Source organism: Vipera berus, assembly GCF_964194415.1.
Source record: "Vipera berus genome assembly, chromosome: Z".
NCBI lineage: Eukaryota > Metazoa > Chordata > Lepidosauria > Squamata > Viperidae > Vipera > Vipera berus.
This window is the reverse complement of record NC_138205.1, coordinates 98,607,959-98,634,730: the sequence shown is the minus strand read 5'-3', so window position 1 is coordinate 98,634,730 and position 26,772 is coordinate 98,607,959. Positions and strand designations below refer to the sequence as shown.

At 38.5% G+C, this 26,772-nt stretch overlaps 1 protein-coding gene across 1 annotated transcript in view; it reads left to right on the top strand.

The window, feature by feature from the left end:
* Positions 1-1,421: 1,421 nt before the first annotated feature.
* The window catches only part of SCIN (scinderin), a 45,928-nt gene continuing 20,577 nt past the window's right edge, over positions 1,422-26,772 (top strand). Inside the window, exons 1-5 of the mRNA XM_081343014.1 lie at positions 1,422-1,765; positions 7,517-7,671; positions 8,951-9,112; positions 12,819-12,968; positions 24,665-24,757. Of these exons, the coding sequence (XP_081199140.1) occupies positions 1,564-1,765; positions 7,517-7,671; positions 8,951-9,112; positions 12,819-12,968; positions 24,665-24,757 (762 nt within the window). The 5' untranslated portion in view covers positions 1,422-1,563. The remainder of the gene's footprint in view (positions 1,766-7,516; positions 7,672-8,950; positions 9,113-12,818; positions 12,969-24,664; positions 24,758-26,772) is intronic.

The window sequence follows — 26,772 nt, the reverse complement described above, 5'->3', positions numbered from 1 at the left end:
ATATATACAGTATATATATATATATATATATATATATACTATATATATACTTTATACTAATTTCTAAATTACAGCCAATTGTATTGTGTGAGTTTCTAGTAAATCTCTTAAATCTTAGCTAAGTCTCTACTCTAGGTTCCTAAAATGAAGAAATTCTGGAAGTTGAAGTCCACTCATCTTAAACATGCCAAGTCTGGGAAACAGTTAACTAGAGTCATGTTATCTCTACAATGCAGCAAAACCTGGCTGGAATTACCACCCAGAACTGCCCTCTTCCACGCTGCTTCTTCTGCACTGCTTGCCTGCTTCACAAAGTGGGTATTGGGCTCCTAATCCTACTTCATTGCAACCTCTCTATCAAATCATGAATATTTTTGTTCCAATTTTAATTGGCATACGTCTCCTGACCTCTGTGCTCTACCAGTTCAATGAAAAATTTATTAGAACAGGGATGTCAAACTCAATTTCATTGAGGGCCGCATCAGCAATGAGGTTGCCCTCTGGGGGCTGGGTGGGTATGGCCAGTATGGGTGTGGCCTTCTGGGTGGGTGTGGCTAGAGTGTGTATGGCCTACTGGGTGGGCATGGCCATCTCTACATCGTTCGCATCAAGGGTGCTTGTGGGAGCCCGGGCAGGAGTGGAACAGATCTGAGGGTCTCTGGCAGAAGGAGGGTCTCTGGGCCAGGGCCAAGGCAGTGGGGGCCGTTTCCTCACTGTTTCCAGGATGGCTTCGCAGGCCACATGAAACCACTTCACGGGCCGGATCCGGTCCCCGGGCCTTGTGCTTGACATGTCTGCATTAGAGAATGGTATGTGTGAAGCTGCATTCACATAGTGTTTATGAAACCATATTCTTAAATAAACCATCAGTGTTGGCTGTAAAACAGTTATGTTACTAATTGTGGTTTGCTAACTCTGGATTTGTACCACCAATGTAACCTTTCCTCTCCCCCTTCCCTCCAATCCCGTTCACGGCTTAGCTAGATAACTTTACGTCTCTCACAATGATACATATAAAAAGGTAAAAATAAAAACGGCAGTATTACTTTCTTTATTTTTATCTATTTGTTTGAAAAAGGCGTTAGCTGGATCTTTGCGCTATAAATAAATTTATAGAGAGGATATAAAAGCAAGTTTCGCAGTCCTTTGGCCGCCTCGAGGCTTCCTGCTGGCTCCTCCTGAACGAGCTCGCTGTTCCCTGAGACAAGTTGCCTTTCAGCCGATCGGAGCCGCGGTCAGTGCGCTTCCCTGTTCTCAGTGGAGCGTCAAGGCAAGGCGGTTCTCCTCCCTCGCCAGCCCAGGTGCTCTTCCGAGCTTAGCGAGGCGTCCGTTTTCTGAGCTGGAGGGCTGGTAAGAGAGTGTAAACAAGACCCGCCTATTGGGACCGCTCCCTTTCCCGGGGCGCTAGAGGGCCCGGGCAGACTAAAGTTTATAAAGCGGAGAGAGCTGCTTTGCTCTTCGCAGATAAAGCTCAGTAGTTGAGACGTGCAACAGATTTAAGTGAAGACTTTGGCTGGTCTGCTTGGTTTGACCGCTTGAAGCAGAAGCAGAAGCAGCAGCGAGATGGCTCCGCCAGAGCTTTATCACAAAGAGTTTGCCCGGGCAGGCCAGAAGGTCGGGCTGCAGATCTGGCGGATAGAGAAGATGGAACTGGTGCCGGTGCCCGAACCTTTGTACGGCGATTTCTACGTGGGCGACGCCTACCTGGTGCTGCACACCTTCAAGAAGAGCAACACCACCTTCTACAATCTGCACTACTGGCTAGGTAGGGCGCTGGGCCACCCGCTGGGATGGGAGCAATTGATGGGGCAAAAACCAACGCTTAGCTAAAATCTTACTAAAATAAACTTAAATAAGCTTTCCTGAAATTAGAGCTGCCAGAGGGATCAAACAACATTTACCATCATATTCGATCAACTCTGGCCGTAGTCTGTGCTTGGTAGGGATGAGCAGAGTAGCTTTCATTGCAGAGATATGGGGCTGAAAGGAGAAGATAAGTGCAATAATCCAACACGTGCAGGAAGAGGAGCTGAGTTTAAGAGCGTCCAACACAACTAAGTGTTATTCATTAGTTGGGGAAGGGTTATTATAGTCCAAGATATCTGGAAACTTGCAGTATCCGAAACATGCTTGAGGAAACCCTAGTTGAACTGACTATCTTTGATGATTGAAGTTGAACTCAATTAGGAGGAACATATTTGCTGCAAAAGCAGCTATTGTTCCTGGTGGAGTTAGAGAACTAAAATGAAATCTTTCAGCTTTTAGCTGAACAGAACACAAAGAGCTCAAACTGGACTTAGCAGCCAGTTTAGGAATGCATGAATAAGTCTCTCTGTTGAAAGTACTCAGCTCACAAATTATTTCTCTCTGTTGCTCTCCAGATGTTGTATGGCTACAGCACATTTCAAGTTTGCTATCCAAATGTTATCCAACTTCACTCGGCTGATACAGTTTAGTTACTGCATCTCCTTGCAGTATGTATAGCAAAGACTGTTGTTACAGTTCGATTTGATGGCATAGGCATGCATAGCAAAGTTGATTCTGGAGAACAAAAGTTACATTAAAAATGTTACAAAAAGAGGGAGTAATCTAGTGCAGCCTTTCCCAGTTTAGAATTCTCCAGATGTGTTGTGTTTCAACTGTGGCTTTTATAATTCATAACAAAACTATTGGCTGTGAGTTCTGGGAATTGTGTTGCAACATGCCAAGTTGTGAAAGTTTGGACTAGATTGTAAACACTAGGGGTAGAAATTCAATTATTTTGTACTTGCATAATGTACATGTGCACTAATGGTGATTCTAATGGTATATGAAATATCTACAAATGTATAATGATATTCTCATAATGAAACTATTTCTGAATAAAGTACCTGGCCTTGGCAAGATTGCACCTCTACTAAAGCAACTGCATTTGCAGTCAATTAGCTCATGATCAGGTTCCAAGTTTTGCTTTTCCCATTTGAGTCCACGGTCCATCTGTTCTGTTCTGAGCAGTCCTCTTGCATTAATGAAGACTTTTAAGAGTGTCATCAAGTAAGTTACTTGTAGCACCTTCTCTGTAATGGCATCTGCAGTCATACTGTGACCTGGAATTTGTGAGGTTCCTACTTAAGGGAGACCAGTTAGCAAGATAAGGTATCTCTAGATTTAGTGGACCAGTCGGTAAGAGAGAATATTTACAGTACATCACAATTTACTTTATTTACATGATGGCTTCATTATGCAATTGAAGAAAATTTCATCATTTGCAGCACTTTATGTGATTTGCATACTGATGCCATTATTTAAATGACATAACTGATGCAAATGGTATGATTTCCATAATAATACTAACGAAGCACATGATGTAAACTGCAGTGGCAATTTGCTCCAGTTGTATCAAACTAGAAAATGAAGATTTTAAGGTATTAAATGTATTTTAGGCACATTTTAAAGACATTGAATGTTGAGTAAATGGTTCGATGCTTTTTAATCTATGCTGTTTATTGTCTTTGTCAAATTATTTTAATAATATTCTACATTATGTTGGGATGCATTTATGTCAAATGTGTGAAATAACTTGGTGTCCTTTGAAAAACAAATTCCAGCAGGGTGAATTCCATTTCTTATACAAAATACAGAAAAGAATGTCTTGTCAAAATAAAGCCATTATATTTTCAAAGTACCACCGTAATCTATCTGGTAGAGCAAATGCCACCTTCTTTTTCTGAAATTGGATTTCTGTGGTTCTGGAACTTGTCATTTGGATAATTATGTATAGTGAGGTTATTAACTTTTAGTAGGCATGGCAGGATTTCCTAGATAATCCTCTGTATCTGACTTAAGACAACTTCAGTTTTCTTTGGATTATTCTGATAGGTTTTCTTGTTTATCAACTCTCTCACCATTGTCCATTCAATAAAGCAATAACTTTTGCTTGTCTTACATACACATACAGCATTTTCTAATTCATCAGATAACAGTGCATCTGTGTAATTTGGATTATGTTTAGTAGAAATAATTATTTCTGGGTGAAGATGTGAGGACAGAGCAAAGAAAAATAGCCCATTTCTCAGGATTCCCCTATTCAAATCAGAACATGCAAAGAAACTTGAAAGCAGTGGAGAATATTGGCAAACTCCGGTATTCCACATTTTTACTGTCAGGTTTTGCTATTGTAAATACAATGGCATGTAAATATCCTCTGTAATTTATAGCTGAGATATTTAAGCAGCTTATGGCCTAGCTTTTTTTCCCCCTGGCTCAATTTTGTGTACTTTTTCATGTATTCACATATGAAAGAAAAACTCTTCAGCTGAAGGTCTTACCTTTTTCTTTTAAATATTCAGCTACAGTTACAGTGTTATGTAATATAAAAGTATGTTTCTTGATTTATCTAAAAAAACTAATCAACTTTTTTCAACATTCAATATCAGTGTTTTCTGCATGTGATGGAAAATGATTCATGCTTAAATATATGAAACTATTTTGCTAATGCTTCTGAGGTAAAGGTGAATTATTTAGATGTGCTTTGAATTAGATTTGGCTGGATAATCTTGCATTCACATGGGAGTGCAAGTTTCACAAAAATTGGTGTTTAGTTCATGGAAGTGGCTAGAATTCAACTTAACTTTCAAAGGAAAATAGTTTCTAAGAAAACAGAATTTGGACATTTCAGTTACAGAAATAGTATAGCTATAAAGCAAAATTCAGACTTGTAATCCTAGTTTGGAAGACAAGAGCAATAATTTGCTACTGATAAATGATTTATCAACAAATTATTATTCCATAAAATAGATATCAAATGGGATACATTACTCAGTTACCATTACATCAAACCATAGATTGTTTATTATTTTAGAAATGAAATCAAGCTAGTTTTAAAGCAGCATGTCTGTTCCATTATTCATTTCTCTTAGTTTGCTGCATAAGTTTGTACAACAGCTTCACAAAACAATAAAAATAATTATGAATTGATAATGTTGTACCTAACCAAAGTGAGCATATGAGTAGCAGCCTCACTAATCTCACTAACCATTTTCTGATTGCAAACATTAATTTACCAGTTCAAATACAGTCCTTATGGTTTGGCATGATGGCGTGAGCTGGGTCTAATTTGTAAAGTGAGGGAGTCTCTAATGTTTATTCATTGACCTGTTAACATATTAAATTAATCAATTTTCTATTTGGTTCAATGAGAAAGGAAGACTGTTTCATTTCTGTATATTTAGGAGAAATGGAACTCATTACAGTATTTTGATCTGATGAATAGTACAAATCCACTTAGCTTGGATGATGTCAAAAAAGAAGGAGCAGTGAAAGCCACTGGAACAAAACCAGGCTTAGATAGATTAATAAATAAAAAAGAAATCCATTTATTTATTTATTTATTTATTTTATTTGTATACCGCCCTTCACCCGAAGGGCTCAGGGTGGTGAACAGGGACATAAATACCAAAATACCCAAAATATAGAAATTAAAAACAAATTAAACCCTAGTGCCCAAATGCAGAAAATAAATTACATTAAAACAATAATTAAAACAAAACCCATCAGACCAGGCCAGCTTGTTCAAACAAATAGGTTTTTAGGTCACGTCGGAAGGAGCGAAGGTCGGGAGCCATCCGGAGCTCAACCGGTAAATGGTTCCACAGGTCAGGTGCACCCACAGAGAACGCCCTCCCCCTGGGGGTCACCAGACGGCATTCTCCGAACGGCGGCACCCTGAGGAGGCCCTCTCTGTGGGAGCGCACTGGGCGGAGGGAAGTTGATGCCGGCTGCAGGTGCTCCCTAAGGTACTCCGGACCCATGCCATGTAGGGCTTTGTAGGTCATAACCAATACCTTGAATCTCACCCAGAAGGCAACCGGAAGCCAATGCAGCTCACGGAGCAGAGGTGTAATATGGGAGTATCGGGAGACCCCCAACACAACTCGCGCGGCTGCATTCTGCACCAGTTGGAGCCTCCGAGTGGTCCTCAAGGGCAGCCCCATGTAGAGGGCGTTGCAGTAGTCTAACCGAGAGGTCATGAGCGCATGAGTGACTGTACGCAAGGCATCACGGTCTAGATAGGGCCATTGATGACTTCCTGAAACTTTTGTTTGGTTAAATGCTTCTTGATAGTTCCCATTAAAAAAATGAGCTTAGTTAAAAAAAAAGTGAAATTTCCTGATCCTAATCTGAAAGATGACATTGTTGATGTCTTTGCTGTGAAGACAAACATTCAGCTTAATCTGGATATGCAGAACTAAAGCAATTTTTGGAGATGAGCATCCCCAACAGATGCAATTTCTTTTATTTGCAAAACCAAAGGGAAAAATACTTAACTAAACAGTGTCTATACAAAATAATAATAATAATGAAATTACATGGATTTAATTATTTAAAAAATAAATGAAGGAAAATACAAAACACTGGGAGTACAAGTAGTCTTTGACTTACAACCAGTTGCTTAATAACTTTCAAAGTTTCAATGGACTCCCAAAAGATACTTATAATACAATGGCCCACCTTCCCATGGTTATGTGATCATATTTTGGCTGCTTGGCAACCAACTCACCTTTATGGCCATTTGCAGCATCCTGTGATCACATGAGCACAATCTTTGACATTTTTTTTGCCAATATCTGACCCAAAATACCCATTGAATAAAATGGATTTCCTTAAGGACCATCACAAAAAAAATGCTGAAAAATTGGTTCTGATAGATGATGCCTCAACTTATAATCATAATGATTTATGACTGTAATCCCAGGCTCAATTACAGTTGTAAGTGAAGAATTATCTCTAGAGAGTTGAAAATACATCTGTAACTAAGGAGAAAGCCAAAAATCAGTCAGCAACATGGCTAGTGGGATAATTTTTTCAGGAAAAACAATAATATGCCTAATAAAATGTGTTCATATTTGATTAAACTTGTTCTTCATTATAAGGTTTCTCAAATGCTTTTGTTGCTTAGATTTTTAATAAGGAAAAAAATGCACACCTGTCACTGAATTCATTGTCATATCACCAGGATATTTTTCCTAATACTGTCTTACAACTTAAATCCACAACTCTAGTCGTGTGTCAAGTTTCCGACATATGGGCTTTTCAAGTGACTCTGTTATGTTATTGCTTGACATCGTGTCTTGTAGCTCGCCATAAAATATACTATATCCTATTCTATATGATAGACCTTCTGCTCTTTGAAGAGTAGAGCTTTTTATCAGTTCTTCTCTGATTGGAACTTTCTAGAATTCCTTAGCGAGATCTACAGTCACTATTTCAGGATCAAAAGCAAGCAAATATTTTTTACACAAGAAGTTGCTTTGATATCGTGTTTTGAGGTGAGGTGATGATGGCCACTGATTTAATTTTTTTTAAAGAAAATTTAGAGAAATTCACATAAGATGGATCATTGTTTTCTAGTCAGGGTGATTATTCAGAATCTGCAGCATCCTGGACTATTTGGCTTATGGCCAGCTGTGTAATTTAATTATTCATAATTGTTCCTTTTCTGCTCCTCTAAGTAGAACCACCCTACACTTTCTCATAGGTAAAGAATGTACTCAGGACGAAAGCACTGCTGCAGCCATCTTTACGGTTCAGCTGGATGATTATCTTGGAGGGAAACCTGTGCAGCACCGAGAAATCCAAGGTTATGAGTCCACACAATTCGTTGGATATTTTAAAGGAGGCATTAAGTATAAGGTATAGTGTGAAAATGAGAGGCTTTTTCAAGAATTGTTTACATTAAAATATCAGTGTAATATTAAATCTGAAATCAAAAGAGGTTGTAACCCTCCTATCCATTTTAAGTAATAGGCATAATTACTACCAAGCCTCTTTAGCTAAAGAAATATGAAATGGGTGAGAGAATTCAGTTGATGAACTCTTAGATTAGTGTACCTCCTTCAGTGTACCAGGAAGTTGTTTCATGAACTATAGTTTCCTGACTATCGAGGATGATAGCTAATCAAGAAAATGATAGGACTTTTTTTTTCTATAATTGTTACTGAGATTTTTTTGCAAAATTAAAAATAAAAAAAACGTAAGGAAAAAAATTAGAAAAAAGATAAAAGAAAAAGTAAGAAACAATAAAAGTCAGAAAAATTGCTGTATTGTTCCCTAATTAATTTTTTCCAGTCCTTGGAAACCTAAGCAACTATACTGCATAATTTTAATCGAATAATAATAGTGGTATCAGCCAACCCTCAAATGTCTTTGAAATGTTGATATTTTAAAAGCCCAAAACCTAGGAAAAAATGTGGAAAATTACTCCTAACGCTCCCTATCTGTTTGCATCATATGGCCCTGTTCAGGCTTCAAGCTTTGAAACCCTGGCCTTGCTTACCAAGCTAGAGCCCAATTTGTAGAATGATGGGGCTGAGGGGTGCTGCACCAATGCCTGGGAAAGGTGTTTCCCAGGGGCAGGGGTTGACCAGTTGCCAGGGGCATTTGTAAGGGTAGCTTGTACAAGCCCCTCTGGGTCACCTGCAGTTCTGCTGAGTGTTGCCATCCTCAAGATTTAGAAGGAGTGAATGGGGCAGGGGAGCAAATGGAGCGGGGGGCTCTCTGCCAGAGTCTCAAAGCTTGAAGCTGACTGGCCCAGGAGCCAGCCGCAATGCCAGCCATCCTGTCTTGTCAAGGTTGCCTCCACCAGGTTGGTGGAGCTTGAGATGGCCCATGTTGGAGGGGCTGGTTGTGGATCAGGCCTTCCCTTTCCCAGCCTTTTAGGAAGCTGTGGTGTCTGTGAAGTGATCCTCTTTTATCTCCCATTTCTGCTGAACTCACTGTCTGAAACTGTTCTTAGAAGGAGCTGCTATTGCTGATTATATCTGAAAGTGTGAGAACTAAAGCAAATGGTTTGCCTATATTTACTGGAAGTTCTACATACATAGTCTCAAAATTTAAGTTTGTAGAAACATGTTTTGTTATGTCTAATACATGCTGCTAAAGCCTGGGTTCTTTGATGTGTTTGTTGTTCCAGGCAGGTGGCATTGCTTCTGGTTTTAAGCATGTAATTACAAATGATCTAAGTGCTCAGAGACTCCTACATATCAAGGGTCGGAGAGTGGTCAGGGCTACAGAAGTTTCTTTTAGCTGGGAGAGTTTTAACAAAGGAGACTGCTTCATTGTTGACCTTGGAACGGTAAGTTATCACAGATCTCAAGTTTCCAAAACAAACAAGAGAAAGTCCTGCAGATACTATCTGATGTTTAAGTTCCAACCAGAATGTCTTGTCTAACCTTACTCTAATTTGAATGCTCCTCCAGATGTACTGGGTAATAATTTTAATAATTCTCCTGCACTGAAACATCTAAAAGCACCAGAGTGGGAAAAAGGTTTTATGAAATTTATATGATTTAAGACTTCATATTAGGCATCAGAGGAGATTTACTACTATTAATTTATAGTTAAGTAGCTATACAGGCTGCAAAAAACAGGAAATCCTGTTTCTTAGAAATCCTAAATTTGACAAAATCTATATTTTATTTCTGTAATCTGTAACCTGTAACCTTAGCTTAAAAATTGGTGTATACGTATATATTTCTCTCTGTGTATATGTTTTACTTTGTTTCATTTCTCAATAGAAAGTAGAAGTACTGAAGAACTGAAACAATTCTATTCTCACAAGAGTCAAATTTGGTATATCCTCAGTTTAGTTTCCTCCCACTATATGTGATCAGGAGGTATGATTCATAACTAGAGCCTCGTGGTTTTGCCCCCAGCTTGGATTATCATGGAATGTGGGCCAAGGTTCATGCACAGAATTATGAAAAATAACCTTGATGCAATTTTACTGCAAAAGGAAACAAAAATTACAGAAGTGAGATGTACAAAAGCAATGAGATGAGAGTGACTGAGAAATACACCTGCCTATATTGTGGACATGAGTAGGCCTTAAGACCACAAGTTAAATAAGAACCCGAAGTGGTAAGCAGTTGATAAAAAGGTATGTTAGATATTAGGATCCATTAACAAGAGCATAGAGTCCAAAGTATGGAAAGTAATTGCTATCCTGATTACAGCCCACTTAAATGTAGTATTTGGTTCTATGCACCACATTCATACATTAATTCTGACAACTGAAGCAAGTTTCAGTGACAACTGCCAAGAAACTGTGGAGTGTGGAAACCAAACCTTTGAGGAAAAGTTAAAGAAATGCATAAGTTTAATCAATAGTATATGATTGAAGGGAAATGATAGGAGCCTTCAGATAAACAACCACATGAAGGTATAAGTTCTTCTTCCCCAGAGTTCTTCAAATAGAAGCCAGATGATCATCTGTCAACGATGCTGTAATGCATCCTGTTTTCTGCATGGGGTCGGATCAGGTGATGCCTGTAGTCATTCCAGCTTTATGGTTTTATGATTCATGTCATTTAGAAGATTGTGGTCATTCTTCTGGCAGGTAGACAAAGATGAGCATGGAACTATAAAACATGACTTCTATAGATGCAAAATGTTAACTGCTAGTGGCAAGAATATGGTAATACAGTTTTCGTTCATAGAGATTTGGGGAACACAGAAGTTTGTTATTCAAAAGAAACAGCCTGTAACCACGAGTGGAATTTAAATGGGCCAAGACCAATCGCTAGGTGGCTGTTGGTCAGTGCCGCGACAAGGAAAGCGGGTAATGGAAAGAGTCTTGTTTTGGGACCTTGCTTTCTTCCCTTTTCTACTGCCTGTAGAAAACAAGAATATCCTTGTTGCCTTCCTTACTCTTTTTTTTTTGTTATACTAACTGGCAAACAATACATATACCAACTTCCAAGAAACCACATGGGCCCTATATGAAAAGTTTTTGATCCTGGCTGTCATGGAAATAATGTCTAAATGACTTTTGGTAACAGTGGAAAATCCCAGTCTGAACAGGATGTTTCTCCAGAGTTCTGTGTGGCGAAAAGCAGAAGCTATTAATGGAAACCTTTAAACCAGTTCTTCTCATACAAGTATAGCAATGATTTTTTACTTCTCATGTTCTAAAAAGTACTTCAGGACCTTGTCTTACCTTCTTTTGGCTTAACCCTCTTTACTTTTACCATAGGAAAATTGAAAAAACTGAGTTTTCTTCTCAGTCCTTTACCATTATGATGTACTATTTTCCTTTGCAAAAAGATTATTTGCTAAAATGAAAAGAAAAATAAAACTCTTTGTGTTTGTGTTTGCAATGTTGTGTTTACTGTGTACAGAAAGTTCTTTCCAAATCTAGCTGTTCTATTTAGAAAAACTTATTTAATATTGTGCAGTGAGTCTCAAATGTGTGTGTGTGTGTGTGTGTGTGTGTGTGTGTCACAAGTTGCTGTTGAATTAGAATTTTTAATCAAGCAAAGGCAGAAATTGCTACATAAATGGTGATATTTATGAATCAATAAATTAATAAACCAATCAATTCAATTAAAATTAAACATGAATTGAATTGAATTACATGCCAAGCAATTATTCATGCAATATATAACTAGAACAAATCTTGAATATTTTCTAAAACAAAAATTTAAAGTTAATTTTCTATATCATATGCTTTTATATTATTCACTATATTAATATTTATAAATCCATATTGTAGAAAACAAGAATATCCTTGCTGCCTTCCTTACTCTTTTTTTTTTGTTATACTAACTGGCAAACAACACATATACCAACTTCCAAGAAACCACATGGGCCCTATATTTTCTATTTTAATTTTTGTTCCTGTGTTTGGGATGTATTATGTGCAACAGAAATGCTGGAAATTCAAATATTCCATGATATGAGAAATACAAGTAATTCTGTAACTCTTTCTTAGCAAATTTACCCTAGTGTTGGTAAATGAGAACATGCTATTTGCTTAACTGTACTATTCATTAGTAAATAGCATCCAAATAGGCTAATTAAAATTCAAGTTATACTACAATAGTAATAGACATTTTCCCTTTGCTCCATTTCTGAAAGCAAGAGGAAATTTTTCTAAGCTGCTTTTGGGCCAGTGGATCAGCCATAGCCCCATTATTATTATTTTTGTGGCTGAGTGGCTGAATCATGTAGAATGAATACGCTTTTCTTTTACACCTTTAATGGAGGAGTAGGAGTTCTGAGTTTGCCTTTTAAAATCCTTGTTGTAAGTCTTCTGAGTTCTGAGATAGCTTATACTGGTTTTTTGTGTGTTTCTCACCTCGTTTTTTTTCCATTAGCTAGATGTGAATAATTGGCAGAAATGATCCTTAGAGAATAAATTTTGCCCGGAACCTATGATTTGTGCAACTACATTTTATATGCATAGAGAAAGACTTTGCTTCGTCTTATGAAAACAAAACCTTCCCTGTGGAAATATAGAAACTCCTGATTATTAAGGTTAACCTACTAGAAAGTAGCATCTCTTTTCTGGAACTGCAATTCTAGAATTCTTAGTTGACCATAAAATATGGAAAGCCTACCTGAAGGGACCAAGACTGGCCTAGAATCTTTCAGACAGGAAAACCTTCCATAAATGCAATCCATATTAATATTAAAAAAACAATGTGCAAATTCTCATGAAATGCAAAGAGATTTTCATTTCTTTCAACTATGCTTCTGTATTTTAAGACAAAAAAAGGGAAATGTTTACCTTCTGCATTTTGCAGTGAAAGACAAGCACCTGGAATTCTGAAAATAATTTCAACAGTAAAAGAGAGGTTACGGTACTTGCTTGGATTGGGGATCCACGTTCAGGTCCCTGTTGATCACAGAGCTTACTGGGGGGTGGCTGTCTCTCAGTAACACGTCACTGATTGTTATATACATAAAATGAAGGAAAGTCCCAAGCATCCTTTATTTTTTATACTTCACATTCATGATTTCTTAGGTAAATTCTGTTAACTCTGTTTGTTTCATTGTAGCATATCTACCAGTGGTGTGGTTCTACCTGCAATAAATATGAGCGCTTGAAAGCTACTCAGGTTGCGGTGGGCATTCGAGACAATGAACGGAATGGCAGAGCACAGTTGATTGTTGTGGATGAAGGAAGTGAACCCCAGCAGCTCCTAAAGGTATCATATTCATTTGCTTTAAAAATGCCTGTTGGTTAGTTTATCTAGCCTTCCTCAGGCCATAGTTCCAGATCTAATAAATAAATGTGTTTGTTGTATATGTGAGAGGGTATAGATAGTAGTATCTTGTCAAGGCTGGGAAAGAACTTTGGTTAAAACTCTTGCTCAGCAGTCAATATTGATTTATGTCAGGGGTGTCAAACTCAATTTCATTGAGGGCCGCATCAGCATTACGGTTGCCCTCAGGGGGCCGGGTGGGTATGGCCAGGGTGGGTGTGGCCTACTGGGTGGGCATGGCTAGAGTGCGTATGGCCTACTGGGTGGGCGTGGCCAGCTCTACATTGTTCGCATCAAGGGTGCCTATGGGGGCCTGGGCAGGAGTGGGACAGATCTGAGAGTCTCTGGCAGAAGGAGGGTCTCTGGGCCAGGGCCAAGGCAGTGGGGGCCGTTCCCTCACTGTTTCCAGGATGGCTTCGCAGGCCACATGAAACCACTTCGCGGGCCGGATCTGGCACCCGGGCCTTGTGTTTGACATGTCTGATTTATGTGGACCGCTAGTGAGCTGCAGGCTGAACAAAATGGAACGAACACCAGAAAGGAGCGTGCATTGAAAAATGACCTGATATAGTTTGAATGAGTGAATGAATGGAACAGATTGAAGTGAAATTGGTCTATAACACTCCAGAGAATAGCAATTGATATAAACAATATCTCTGAGTATAAAATAGGATCAGGTGTATCAGGAAAGAAATGTTTTTGATTCAAAATTTGCATAGGGAATGTTCGTGTATTTGTACCATAAATAGATTTTATCTCATTCTCCTTCTTCAAGGAAATATAGTGATGTGAATAAGCTAAAATTCTTGAGTTGTCTAGAGCAGGGGTCAGCAACCTGAAACAGTGAAAGAGCCACTCGGAACTGGTTCCCTCACAAAAGGAAAAACTGGGAGCTGCAAAAAATTTGTGTGCATGTGCGTACATGCGCGCATGCGCAGAACAGGGTTTGACTGAAGAGTGGAGCCAAGGCGAGATATGCACCTACCCTGCATATTTGAATTGATTGGTTGAACTTTTTTAGTCCAACTTTTTTTTTTGGACTGCACATGGCAGAGGACTTGGAGCCGCAGGAGATGGCTGAAAGAGCCGCATGCGGCTCCAGAACCGCGGGTTGCAGACCTGTGGTCTAGAGGAAGCGATTACATTTCATAAGAAACCATACAGATATGATCTTGGGGAAAGTAGAGAGACAAGTTTTATTTGTTATAGTGTATAAGGGACAACTTTATATGATGATGGTATAGAACTCTGTTGAGAGAATCAGCTGTGGAAATCTTGGTATAATAATGCTATCTTACTCCAAAGGAACATTTTGCAATCTGGGAAAGAAACATTCAGAAATGATACTTGAACCCATGTGCTTCAGTATCACACCAACAGTGGCAGAGGAGTAGGGCAGAATCTGGATCCATGCAAAGTGATAAAGTAGAGCTGCCTCTGTCAAGTTTGTTTCCAAGGATGGGCAAATTGACAGTGAGGTGTGGAGACAAAGACAACTCAAGTTCTGTGAGCTTTGGTTGCTTGAGAAATAGCTTTGAAGGTGACAGGGGATTTGGGGTCAGTAAATTCACAAACTGAACAGAAAAAATAAAAACTTGCTTGTTGGAGGATGATTTGTTTTTCTTATAGGCCAGCTGTACTTTTCATTGAACTTTTACTCTCAGGTGTTTTTTTTAATGGTAATTGCATTCCTGGAATGAAAAGCCTGGAGTAAATCTTTGCCTTTGAAAATTTTGTGTGTGTATGTGTATATATTAAAAATTCTCAAATAAATAAAATATATACGCATGCCCCTCCCCCACACAATTGTTTCCTGTAGTTTGTCTTGATTCATATAATTACTTAAAGCGGGGGCTTTCAAACTTTTTTAGGCTATGGAATCTGTTAAAAAAAAGAAATCCCAGGATTCCTCATCAAGAGGCAAAACTCTTATGATGGAAAATTGCCTATGATCAACACACTTTTTTTTAAGCTGTACTCTCTCACAGAACTCCTAGCAGTTTATTATATTAAAATGGTAGAACTGAACATAGGCAATGTATTCAATTTATTTTTTATAAAGTCCTTGAATGAATACAACATGTGATGATTATAATCTCCAAAGCAAAGAATCTATAGAAAAACCAAGTAGAAAGTTATGAGTTTTTGTTCCTCTCACTCAGGATTCTAATTAGCACTAGATAACTGCATGTTGAAAATCATGGGATAGATATATCTCATTAAATCTTGGAAATAAACACTTATCTTTTAACTAAATATACTGCCATTTTCTTCCCCCTTTACCTCCTGGCATTATTTCAAAGTCAGAAATAACTTCCTTATATATTTCACAGAGTCATAAAAGTTAAACAGCACATTCTCTTTCCACTTGCAGATAAGATGATAAATGATCCATGCAGGCTGACTTCATATTTAAGAGGCACATATCAAAACTGCAGAGAAAGAGGCAGAGAGAGAAGGGATAATGATGTAAAACACCAGATGGGATGAAGTATCCTGCATTCTCATTTCTGCCTATTAAGTAATGAATTCGAAGTTGATTTGACTATAGCTCTAATTTCATTTTTTGGAAGTGTGTAAAACATCACAAATCTGCAATGCTGCTATGCAAGCTTTTTGAGACTAGTCAAATAGTGGCTGAAAATAGTTACAGTAATATAAATAATTAGCAACTGTAGATTTTCTGCTTTTTTATTTTCAGTAGATATTTTACCCTGAAGACCATTGGGCCATTTACCAAAGTAGTTGACATGAAATAGCTTCATGAAGTGTGCAATAGCCATTAAAGGCTGTGGCTGTGGGTGGGGGGGGTGGCCAATGTATTATTGGACCAGCTTGGATCAGATTTATTATTTAGATGGTGGTTCCCAACCTTTCTAGCTTTGTGGAACAGCGGGGGGAAGAGAGATGATTTGCATGAATGGCGTGCAAGCATGTGCACGCACAGTCTCATTTGGGCAAGCAGCAGGCACGCACACATGACGTTCACACAAATGGAGTTACACTCACTCCAGCCCACTGGTTGTGCAAATGGACCTGTGTGTGCACATGCACTTGCCCACTGCTTCTGCTGCCCAGTTCTGAATAGCTTCATGGTCCAGTAGTGGGACATGGCCCAGTGGGTGGGGACCCCTGATTTAGGTAATATGGACCTGAATCTGAAATAACAGATTATTTGATTTTTGCAGTGATAAAAGTACAGAATCTACATTACTATGTTATAAAATGAAGACTGAAGGTGGCAATGGAGATGACTGATTCTTCTGTTCCATAAAGTTTCTGCTTCATTGATATATAAAACTCATTTTATTTATTTTGTTTCTATTTAAGCAGAACTACAATATTTTTTTGCATATACATAGAATTCTTTTACTTTTTCCTTCTTTACAGTGGCAATTAAATCATAATGTCGTTAATTAGCCAGCTTTTTTTTCCAGTCTCAAATAGAAACAGCTCTCTTTTACAAGTAGCCAAATTTCTAAATTTTAATTTGAAACTGATTTAAACTCTGGCTTCATTATCCAGGATATAAGTCACAATTATTCCATGGATTTACCTATAATTAAATGTTTACTATTCAGGATTTTTTCATGGCAGAGTTTTTAAATGTTCCTTCAGTAACTAATATATACACTAAAATATATTTTTGTCATAAAATCCAAGATAATAAAACGTGCTTTTTTCTTTTGAAACAGCAAAGCAATTCTTTGAAAGGAAGCTTCTAATTAATTACTTATTGATATACTTCATTGACCAAAATCTATAGGACTCTAACTTACAAACTGAGAATATCATTCTTTAATAATACAGAATTCACGGGCCAGTCTGTCTCACTTTATGATTACAAAGTGACTGGCACAGTGGGAATATTGGTTTTTATTTGTTTAACTTGAGTGCTTTCAGCATGATGACAGTTGAAGTAATCTATAGCAAATGTGTTTTTTTTATTTGTTTCTCACATCTGTCATGGCATTGTGCTCACACTTTTCTGAGAAACAAACTTTAAAAAATTGTGTGAACAGCTCCAGGATGGAGTAATTATTGTCTCTCATTTCTTGAATTAAAAAAGGCTTAATCTAAACACAAAGAACTTTTAAATGTCATGTAGGAGCCTTATATTTGGTTGGCAAATCTGTGTACAATTGATTTTAAACTAATTGATTCAGGGCTTAATCAAACATGCTTTGTAGAGATGTATAAATAGGATCTCCACTTGGATTTAAACCCAAGTCATTGGCTATTCTGATCAGAAATCTCTTTCTTAGTACTCACAATCAGGGTCTAGAACAATTAACCATAGGATCATGGCTGTGGCCACTTCACTGCTGCCCCCCAGTACAGCCGACCCATTCCGGCTGGCCCTCCACTGGTGTTTTTCCTCCACCACTGGTCACCTGCCATTGTCCCTCATCCCAGATGATTCACAAAGGGTCACTTGTCCCCAGCCAAAAGGGACATCTGGGTACTGGGCTCCACTCTGCAGCTTCTGCTGCCACTGCCTGTTGTGTCCTATCTGGCCTTGCTCTGGTGTTGTGAGAAGGAGGTGGGTACAGACTGGGGTGGGGCAGGATGCAACAGGTGGTGGTAGCTTCTGTGTCTTGAAAAGCTGGTAAGGCCCTGTCCTGACACCCCCCCTCCAATCATGTGGAGTGCCTTGAGATCCACCAACCCAGCACAGGGAATCTTGAGGGGACAGGGTGGCCAGCTACCAGGTCAGCCAGCTTCAAGCTTTGAGACCCTGGCTTCACTTACCAAGCTAGAGCCCAGTTTGTTGAACTGATAGTGTTGGAGGCCCCTGCGTCAGTGCTTGGGAAAGGGATGGGTGACCGATTACCAGGAGCATTTGTAAGGGTAGCATGAGCAACCCCCTCTGAGTCACCTGTAGCACTGTTGAGTTTTGCCTTGCTTGAGATTTAGATGGAGAGAATGGGGCAGGGAAGCAAATGGGGAGGCTCTCTGCCAGGTTCTCAAAGCTTGAAGCTGGCTGGCCCACAAGCCACCCACAATGCCACCCACCCTGTCTCATCAAGGTTGCCTGCATCAGATTGGTGGAGCTTGAGGTGGCCCACATTGCACGGGCTGGTTGGGGATAGGGCCTTCCCTTTCCCAGGCTTTTAGGAGGAGGTGGTGGCTGGCACCCATTGCATCCTGCCTGGCCCCTCTCTGCACTGAGCAATGCCAGATTGTTCCAGAGAAGGAGGATGCAGAGCAGGGCCAGGCAGGATGCAACAGGCGGTGGCGGCAGAAATTGCAGGGTGGAGCCCAGTGCCTGGATGCACTGCAGCTATTGGCTGGGGACAAGTGTCACTTGCAAGGGGCGGGGGACCAGTGGTCCAGCCAAGAATAAATGCTTGCGGTGGGTCGGTTGCAGTGGGCGGCCTACACTAAAGTGGTTGAAGTATATGCCTGTGGTTAATTAATTGTCCCATTCTGTTAAAATATCTTGTACAGTATGGACTGACAGGTTTGTAATTTCCAGGTCCTCTAAAAATACCAGTAACCTGATTTTTTGATGTTTTGTGGGGGCTAAATTTCCAGAATTCTCAGTTACGTGAAAAAAATACCATATGGAGTAATCTGCCTTAAGTCTGAAATATTGAAATAGATGACATGCATATATAGGCAACCCATTGAAATTTAGGAGGCTTATTTTAATCCAGTATTATATATGGTCATAGCAAACACTCTTTTCCAACAACCCAAGAGACGGCTCTACACATGGACATCACCAGATGGTCAACACAGAAATCAGATTGACTATATGCTCTGCAGCCAAAGATGGAGAAGCTCTATACAGTCAGTAAAAACAAGACCAGGAGCTGACTGTGGCTCAGACCATGAGCTTCTCATTGCAAAGTTTAGGCTTAAACTGAAGAAAGTAAGGAAAAGCACTAGGCCACTCAGGTATGAATTAAATCATATTCCTGTTGAATATACAGTAGTGGTGACAAATAGATTTAAGGAATTAGATCTGATAGACAGAGTGCCTGAAGAACTATGGACAGAGGTTTGCAACATTGTACAACAGGTAGCAAAACCATTCCAAAGAAAAAGAAATGCAAGAAAGCAAAATGGTTGTCTGAGAAAGCTTTGCAGATAGCTGAGGAAAGGAGGGAAGCGAAAGGCAAGGGAGAAAAAGAAAGATACGCCCAATTGAATGCAGAATTCCAGAGAATAGCTAGAAGAGATAAGAATGCCTTCTTAAATGAACAGTGCAAAGAAATAGAAGAAAACAATAGAATAGGAAGGACCAGAGATCTTTTCAAGAAAATTGGAGAGATGAAGGGAACGTTTAATGCAAAAATTGGCATGATAAAGGACCAAAATGGCAGGGACCTAACAGAGGCAGAAGAGATTAAGAAGAGGTGGCAAAATTACACAGAAGAACTATACAAGAATGAGCTTAACATCCCAGATAATCACAATGAGGTGGTCACTGACCTCGAGCCAAACATCCTACAATGTGAAGTGAAGTGGGCCTTAGAAAAGCTGAGCAACAACAAAGCTAGTGGAGGTGAAAGTATTCCAGCTGAGCTATTCAAAATCTTAAAAGACGATGCAGTAAAAGTGCTACACTCAATTTGCCAGCAAATTTGGAAAACTCAACAGTGGCCACAGGATTGGAAAAGATCAGTTTACATTCCAATTCCAAAGAAAGGCAGTGCCAAAGAATGGTCAAACTATCACACCATTGCACTCATTTCTCATGCTAGTAAAGATATGCTTAAAATCCTACAAGCTAGACTCCAGCAGTATGTGGATCGAGAACTACCAGAAGTACAGGCAGGATTTCGAAGAGGCAGAGGAACTAGAGATCAAATTGCCAACATACGCTGGATCATGGAGAAAGCTTGAGAGTTCCAGAAAAACATCTACTTCTGCTTCATTGACTATGCTAAAGCCTTTGATTGTGTGGATCATAACAAACTGTGGCAAGTTCTTAAAGAGATGGGCGTACCAGACCATCTTATTTGTCTGTTGAGAAACCTATATGCAGGCCAAGAAGCAACAGTGAGAACGGGACACGGAACCACCGATTTGTTCAAAATTGGGAAAGGAGTCTGGCAAGGCTGTATACTGTCGCCCTGCCTATTTAACCTATATGCAGAGCACATCATGAGAAAGGCAGGGCTAGATGAATCAAAAGTTGGAATTAAGATTGCCGGAAGAAATATCAACAACCTAAGATATGCAGATGATACCACTCTAATGGCAGAAAGTGAAGAGGAACTAAAGAGCCTCTTGTTGTGGGTGAAGAAGGAGAGTGCAAAAGTTGGGTTGAAACTTAACATTAAAAAAACCAAGATCATGGCATCCGGCCCTCTCAATTCCTGGCAAATAGATGGGGAAGAAATGGAGGTAGTGACAGATTTTATTTTCCTGGGCTCCAAGATCACTGTAGATGGGGACTGTAGCCAAGAAATTAAAAGACGCTTGCTCCTCGGGAGGAAAGCCATGGCAAATCTAGACAGCACACTAAAAAGCAGAGACATCACCCTGTCAACAAAAGTGCGTGTAGTCAAGGCTATGGTCTTCCCAGTTACAATGTATGGCAGTGAAAGTTGAACCATAAAAAAGGCTGAGCACCAAAGAATTGAGGCCTTTGAACTCTGGTGCTGGAGAAGACTCCTGCAAGTCTCTTGGACTGCAAGGCAATCAAACCGGTCAGTCCTAGAGGAGATCAACCCTGACTGCTCTTTAGAAGGCCAGATCCTAAAGCTAAAACTCAAATACTTTGGCCACCCAATGAGAAGGAAGGACTCACTGGAGAAGAGCCTAATGCTGGGAAAGATTGAGGGCAATAGAAGAAGGGGACGACAGAGAATGAGGTGGCTGGATGGAGTCACTGAAGCAGTAGGTGTGAGCTTAAATGAGCTCCAGAAGATGGTAGAGGACAGGAAGGCCTGGAGGAACGTTGTCCATAGGGTCGCAATGGGTCGGACTCGACTTTGCAGCTAACAACAACATTATATATGGATTCAACCGTGTGTGTGTGTGTGTGTGTGTGTGTGTGTGTGTGTGTGTGTGTGTGTGAAGCTAGGCAACCCTGTGAGTTATCCTATGGCATTGTTATATTAAATGTGTCTTGGACTCTATATTAAGTGTTCCAGTAGGCAAGTTTGAATATTTGCCAAAAGATGCTAAGTTAACTGATGTATGTATAAATTCCCAATTATTTAAAGCACTGAATGCTTAAAAAAGATACTATCATCAATTACAACATATTTTTGTTGATACATATAAAATTGCATGAAAAAGCAGAACTGCCTAGTGAGCTAAATATTAAATTAAAGGACTTCTTAAAGGATTTCTCATATGAAAATTATTCAAGTAAATGGACATTGATCAAGCATTTCAAGTGAAAATCTACAATGAATGGTTACACATATCATTTCTTTCTTCAGGCAAGATAAGACATTCTTGAATAAAGTGATTAAACAGCATTCTTAAGAAATTACACTTTTTCAACACTTAAATTAAATTATATACTCAATCTACTCATCCATTCTGTATGATTGTGTCCTGGGTATTTTAACTACTTATAAATTCAGAGGGTCTTGGACAGCTATAAATTATGTTCATGACTCTACCTTGCAATTATCGATATAGTCATGGCTTCTTTTACACATAAAGCTGTTATTAAACAGTTGCAATTTACTGGAAGAAAGTGAAACAGTAAAAGTTGTTAGTTCCACCAAATATAGAAAATTAAACCTGGGTTGAAATAGGATGTTTGCTAGCTGAAGACCGTTTATTTTTCTCAGGAACTAACCATATTTCTGCAATTTCAATTTCTGCTGAATCCAAACAGAAATTTTGCATTATTTTTTAATGTTAGATGATTAGAAGGCCACGTTAGAATAAATCCATATTCTTGGATCTTTTGTGTAGTTGGGCAGTGCAAGTATGACTAGATTCAGGATGTAGTTAAGACTTATTTCAAGGCGGGTTTCACCTATTCTAGGGGTAGGCAACCTCGGCTCTTTTATGACTCATGGACTTCAACTTCCAGAATTCCTGAGTCAGCTATGGGAGTTGAAGTCCATGAGTCATAAAAGAGCCGAGGTTGCCTACCCCTGACCTATTCTATATTATTTACCATTTCTATAAAACTGCTGGGAAATATCTATTACTTAGGGGTGAGGTGTTCCCAGTATGTTGAAAACTCTTAACTACCATTCCAGGCCAAGTTGGAGATTCTATGAAAATCTTGGAAATGGTCTGTAAGAGGCTGGAGGGATGATTTAGATTAAATTACCTCAGATTTGCTATTTGTTAATAAGTAACTGAGCTACCTAGGAACTCAGTCCTGGATAATTTAGGTGGATCATGATATTTATTTACTTCTGAAAGAGTTGGTCCATGAATGTCTAAACTCATGGTTCTTGCTGGAACAACAGGTTATGCCATGCTTAGAGGGACCTTAGACCAAGTTTACTTGGGACAATAATTTACAGATCCACTTTATAAAGAAGCATTACGACATGTTTTGGAAGCTGCTACTTGTTAAAAAGGGCAGGTGGAAAAAATATTTAAAAATCTTTGAATCCTCAGCCTTTAAGCAGTTATGAAAAATAGTGTCTTTCTTTTGAATACTTTAAACTTTATAATAAAAACCCAGATGCATTAAAATATAATTTAAAACTGCTCAGAAATCTCAAACTTCCCTCCCACAAGAACAATTGCAGGAGCGCAAAAAGACCTGAAATAAGTTTTGGAAGCCAGTTTGAAATTATAGTAAAATAGACCTTAGATTTAGTGAACTAATTTTTATTTGATCAGAATGAAACTATTGTACTCCAAGTTGTCCATTTCTGTTGCTTTTTCTGTGTGTGCCTTAAAGGCCAAGGTATACTCCATAGCCATCATAATCTTAACATGATAGATGTCTCTGAGGCTACTTGCCTGCTCTTTCTCCTACTTCTTGCTTAATACTGTTACCCAGTGCTTTTTTTGTAAAAGAAAAAGGTGCCGGAACTCACACATGTCATACAACCCACCTTGTCTACCCTACAAGGTTCCATCCAAAAAAGGTGCCGGAACTCCGTTCTGAGCGTTCTATGAGAAAAAAAGCCCTGCTGTTACCAGAGAAAACTGGCAAGTAGTAGCTGAATAAGCCCCTCCTCCTTTTGCCTTTCCACTCAATGCTACTGCCTCTGCCATCAGAACAGGCCATTGGTTGCTGCTCTTGTTCTTTCTTGGCCACATCTCACTTTCTGCCCACTGTTTTTGTACACCCAAGGAGAAACAGCTGAATGAGTAGTGACTCACTTTGACACATTCCATTTAATGCTGCCACCACTACCAAGGCCATCCTGGGACTATCTTCTCCAGCTATCACCCTGCTCACTCATTGTGCTCCTTGGTGTCCTACAAAGGAAGTGTTATGTTGTACTAGTCTGAAAGCAACATTGCCGGGACCCATTAAATGTCTATGGAGATTCTCAGTAATCCAGATCATGGTTAAAAAAAACACACCCACATCCTTTGAGACTAGGCCCAGTAAGGATTTTCATGCATGTTAAAATGTACCTTCAGATTTTATCAAAATGTCGTTCCATTGATTATAACCTATTCAACTGAAAATATCTCAGAGCTAAGGAAATTATGTTCATCATCATAGTGGACATATGAGGAAGGTCCCTGAAACTGAACATAAAAATTGATATGTAGAGGCAAAGATAATCCCTCAAGCAATACAAACAATTTAGGAATTTCAGAAATAACAATAGTAGTTTAAAGTAGAACTTTAAAGTAGAACTAAAAACACAATGGTTATCAGTATATAGTAACTGATGCAAAAATGACATATGGGGGTTTATTGGAGGGATTGTTTAATTTGGTAGTTGACCATTTTCCCAATTACCTTGAGAATAGAATATTCTGGTAATGTCTGCTCCTAATCTCCTCAGCAAAGTAAGAATGGGCCATATACCATGAATTAAGTAATGGCAAATACATCTGGCAAATACAGTTTTATTTGCATTATTGCATAATATCATGCTAGAGCAGAAAAATATAGAGGTAGTTTGTTGTTTGAAATATATTTAAGGTACTTTTATTATCTATATTATACAGCTTCACTGTTTCTCCCTTATCAAATATTTGCATTGTCAACAGGAACGCTGCTTCATAAATATATACCCTGCCCTGGGCAATATTGCATTGCAGTTATCTTATTTAAATATATTCTGGTTAGACATTAAGCCAAATGAGATTAGTTTTTCTTTACTAAATATGAAGAGAATTCAGTGATATATTTACTAGGCAGTGAATTTCCAGCAGTCTCCCACATTTGATGCATATATATAACACAATTTTAAGAACTTGCTTTTGTGGTTTTCTCATTTTAATTGTACAGATATAGTTATATGTTGCAATTATATGAAAAAGATTAATATCTAATACCTTCCTAGCATGTGGCTGTTTCAAATAAACCCCTTGTCACCCATCTTTCCGAAGACATCAAAGCATCTGATTGAAATTGTAAAATTTAGGTGGGCTTATTTGCTGCCACTTTGAAACAACATCACCAAAAATGCTCAAGATTGTTAATCCATAAGTAAAAAGAGACATTTTATTTATATTATTTTGCCATCCTATCTTTCTTTCAGCCCCAACTTTTTTTTTATGTTTAGGTTTTGGGTCCCAAGCAAAATCTTCAGGAAGGCAATGACAATGATGATGAGACTGCTGATATTACTAATAGGCGAAATGCTAAACTCTACATGGTAAGAATCCTTTTCTTTCTGCACATCTTTTTATATAGAACAATGAAGACATGTTCTTTTAATTGTTTGATATGGGTACTTTGTTAAACTTACATTCATACCCTTCTTGTCACTCTAAATCAGTTATTCAAATGCTTTTACTCATTTAAATCTGTGACAGATTTATCACATTAAAGGTATGCAATGTATATCCACAGTCACCAGGTATGTGTGTGTGGCAAGTACATAAATTGATGAAACATGCTTCAAGGTAATCTTTGCTTAACAACCGGTTGCTTAATCACAGTTCAGTTCTGTCAGACCCTCCAAAAGGTAGTTATGACTACCTTTTGACAATATTATTTATGAAATTACAGCTGCTACACACACACTCCGCAATTATGTGATTGCATTTCAGGTGCTTGGGTTGCATACATGACTGGTTGCTGTGTCCTATAGTCAGCTGATCCCAATTTGTGATTTTTTTGACTTGCTTTATGACTGTAATAAAAATAGTTGTTAAATTGAGAGGTCACATGGTGATCTACCAAATGACTGCAATGACTTATAATGGGCTCAGTTGTGGTCATTAAATGATTCACACAAATCATCACACAAACATTGCACTTCAATTTGCATCAGTGTCAGGATTCAAGTATCCAATGCTGGTATTTTGATTGTGACACTTTAAACCTGTCTAAAAGCTTCCCCTCTGGTTTCCATATAATCTAGTGCCCTCATAAAGGAAAAAAAATTATGGAGGAGGTGTATTTACATTGAAGTAAATGCAAGTTTGGCTCCTTTTGAGATCATCCAAGTAAAACCTTGGGAATGCAGAGAAAAGTGAACAGTCTGTTATGCATGTTGATTCTCTCCCCAGTTTGAAGACTTCCACACTATCAATTGAATAGCAGAAAAGGACTTGTAACATTTTATAGTTCTCCATTCCAGGAAAAATTTCATTTGCTAATATTTGCCTGCAGTTATACGCCTAAGTAATTACAAATGTATTCACAAGCAATTTATAAATAGCACGGGTGGAGGAGAGAGGGAACTGACAGTCCACTGTTTAGTATAGTTCCCCTTCTCTTACAAAGAGGTGATCAAGAAAACGGTATCAGCCATTCTTGATCACATAGTGACTAACAATAGGAAACTACTTCACATACAGCAGCTTGGTAGCTATAAGCTACTAATCCTGTTTTTCTGGTCTGTGACTTAAAACAATTGCTCATACAGTTTCAGAATAAGAATCTCTCTAAAGAACTTCAGTGACTTGATTTAATGCTATCAAATAGTCATTTTGATTTTTGAATTCTAAAGTATTATAAGGAAAAAAGAAATTACCCAATTATAAAGTATAATAGTTCAACTCCCTCTTCTGGAAACAAGAGGAGATGAAGCACGAGAGCATAGCTGTTTCTTTGGGAAATGAATTGGAATGAAACACTGATTCGTCCTCTTTTTACGTCTGGAGTAGATTACATAAAGGAAAGCTGGCACATATTTATTGAAAGGTGTTTGGTACTGCAAAAAAACTACCTTAAGTAACTGGAAAAGATTTGCATACTTTTAATATAGTGCTATATATGATCCTGTAGAGCTGGTTCCCCTTTCCAAAACGTGTGATATATTTATTTCTAAATAGACTGTATTCTGCCAAAGGATTTTTAGAGTAACAGAAAAGCTTCCACTTTGCAGTCCCTGCTGATATTAATGCTTCCTGTTTAGCATGACCAGGAAATTAAAGTGTATGTAGGAAAAGCTTTAATTTTTGGCTTCTTGCATTTTCATTTTTTATAGCGCTAATTTGCTGAAACAAATGAGATGAAGGTAGCAATTGTTTTCCTTCCCTTCTACTATGGGAAAAGAAATTGGGGTTATTAGGAGATAATGTGATAAACAATGTTATTAGTAAACCTTCAGCCTCTTCCCAACCTGTTTGCAGAGCTCCCTCTGTAATAGTTCGTTTTTAACGTTAAGATTACTTAATTTAAATAATTAAAATTTAATTTGTATAGTTTTAATCTAAGGTT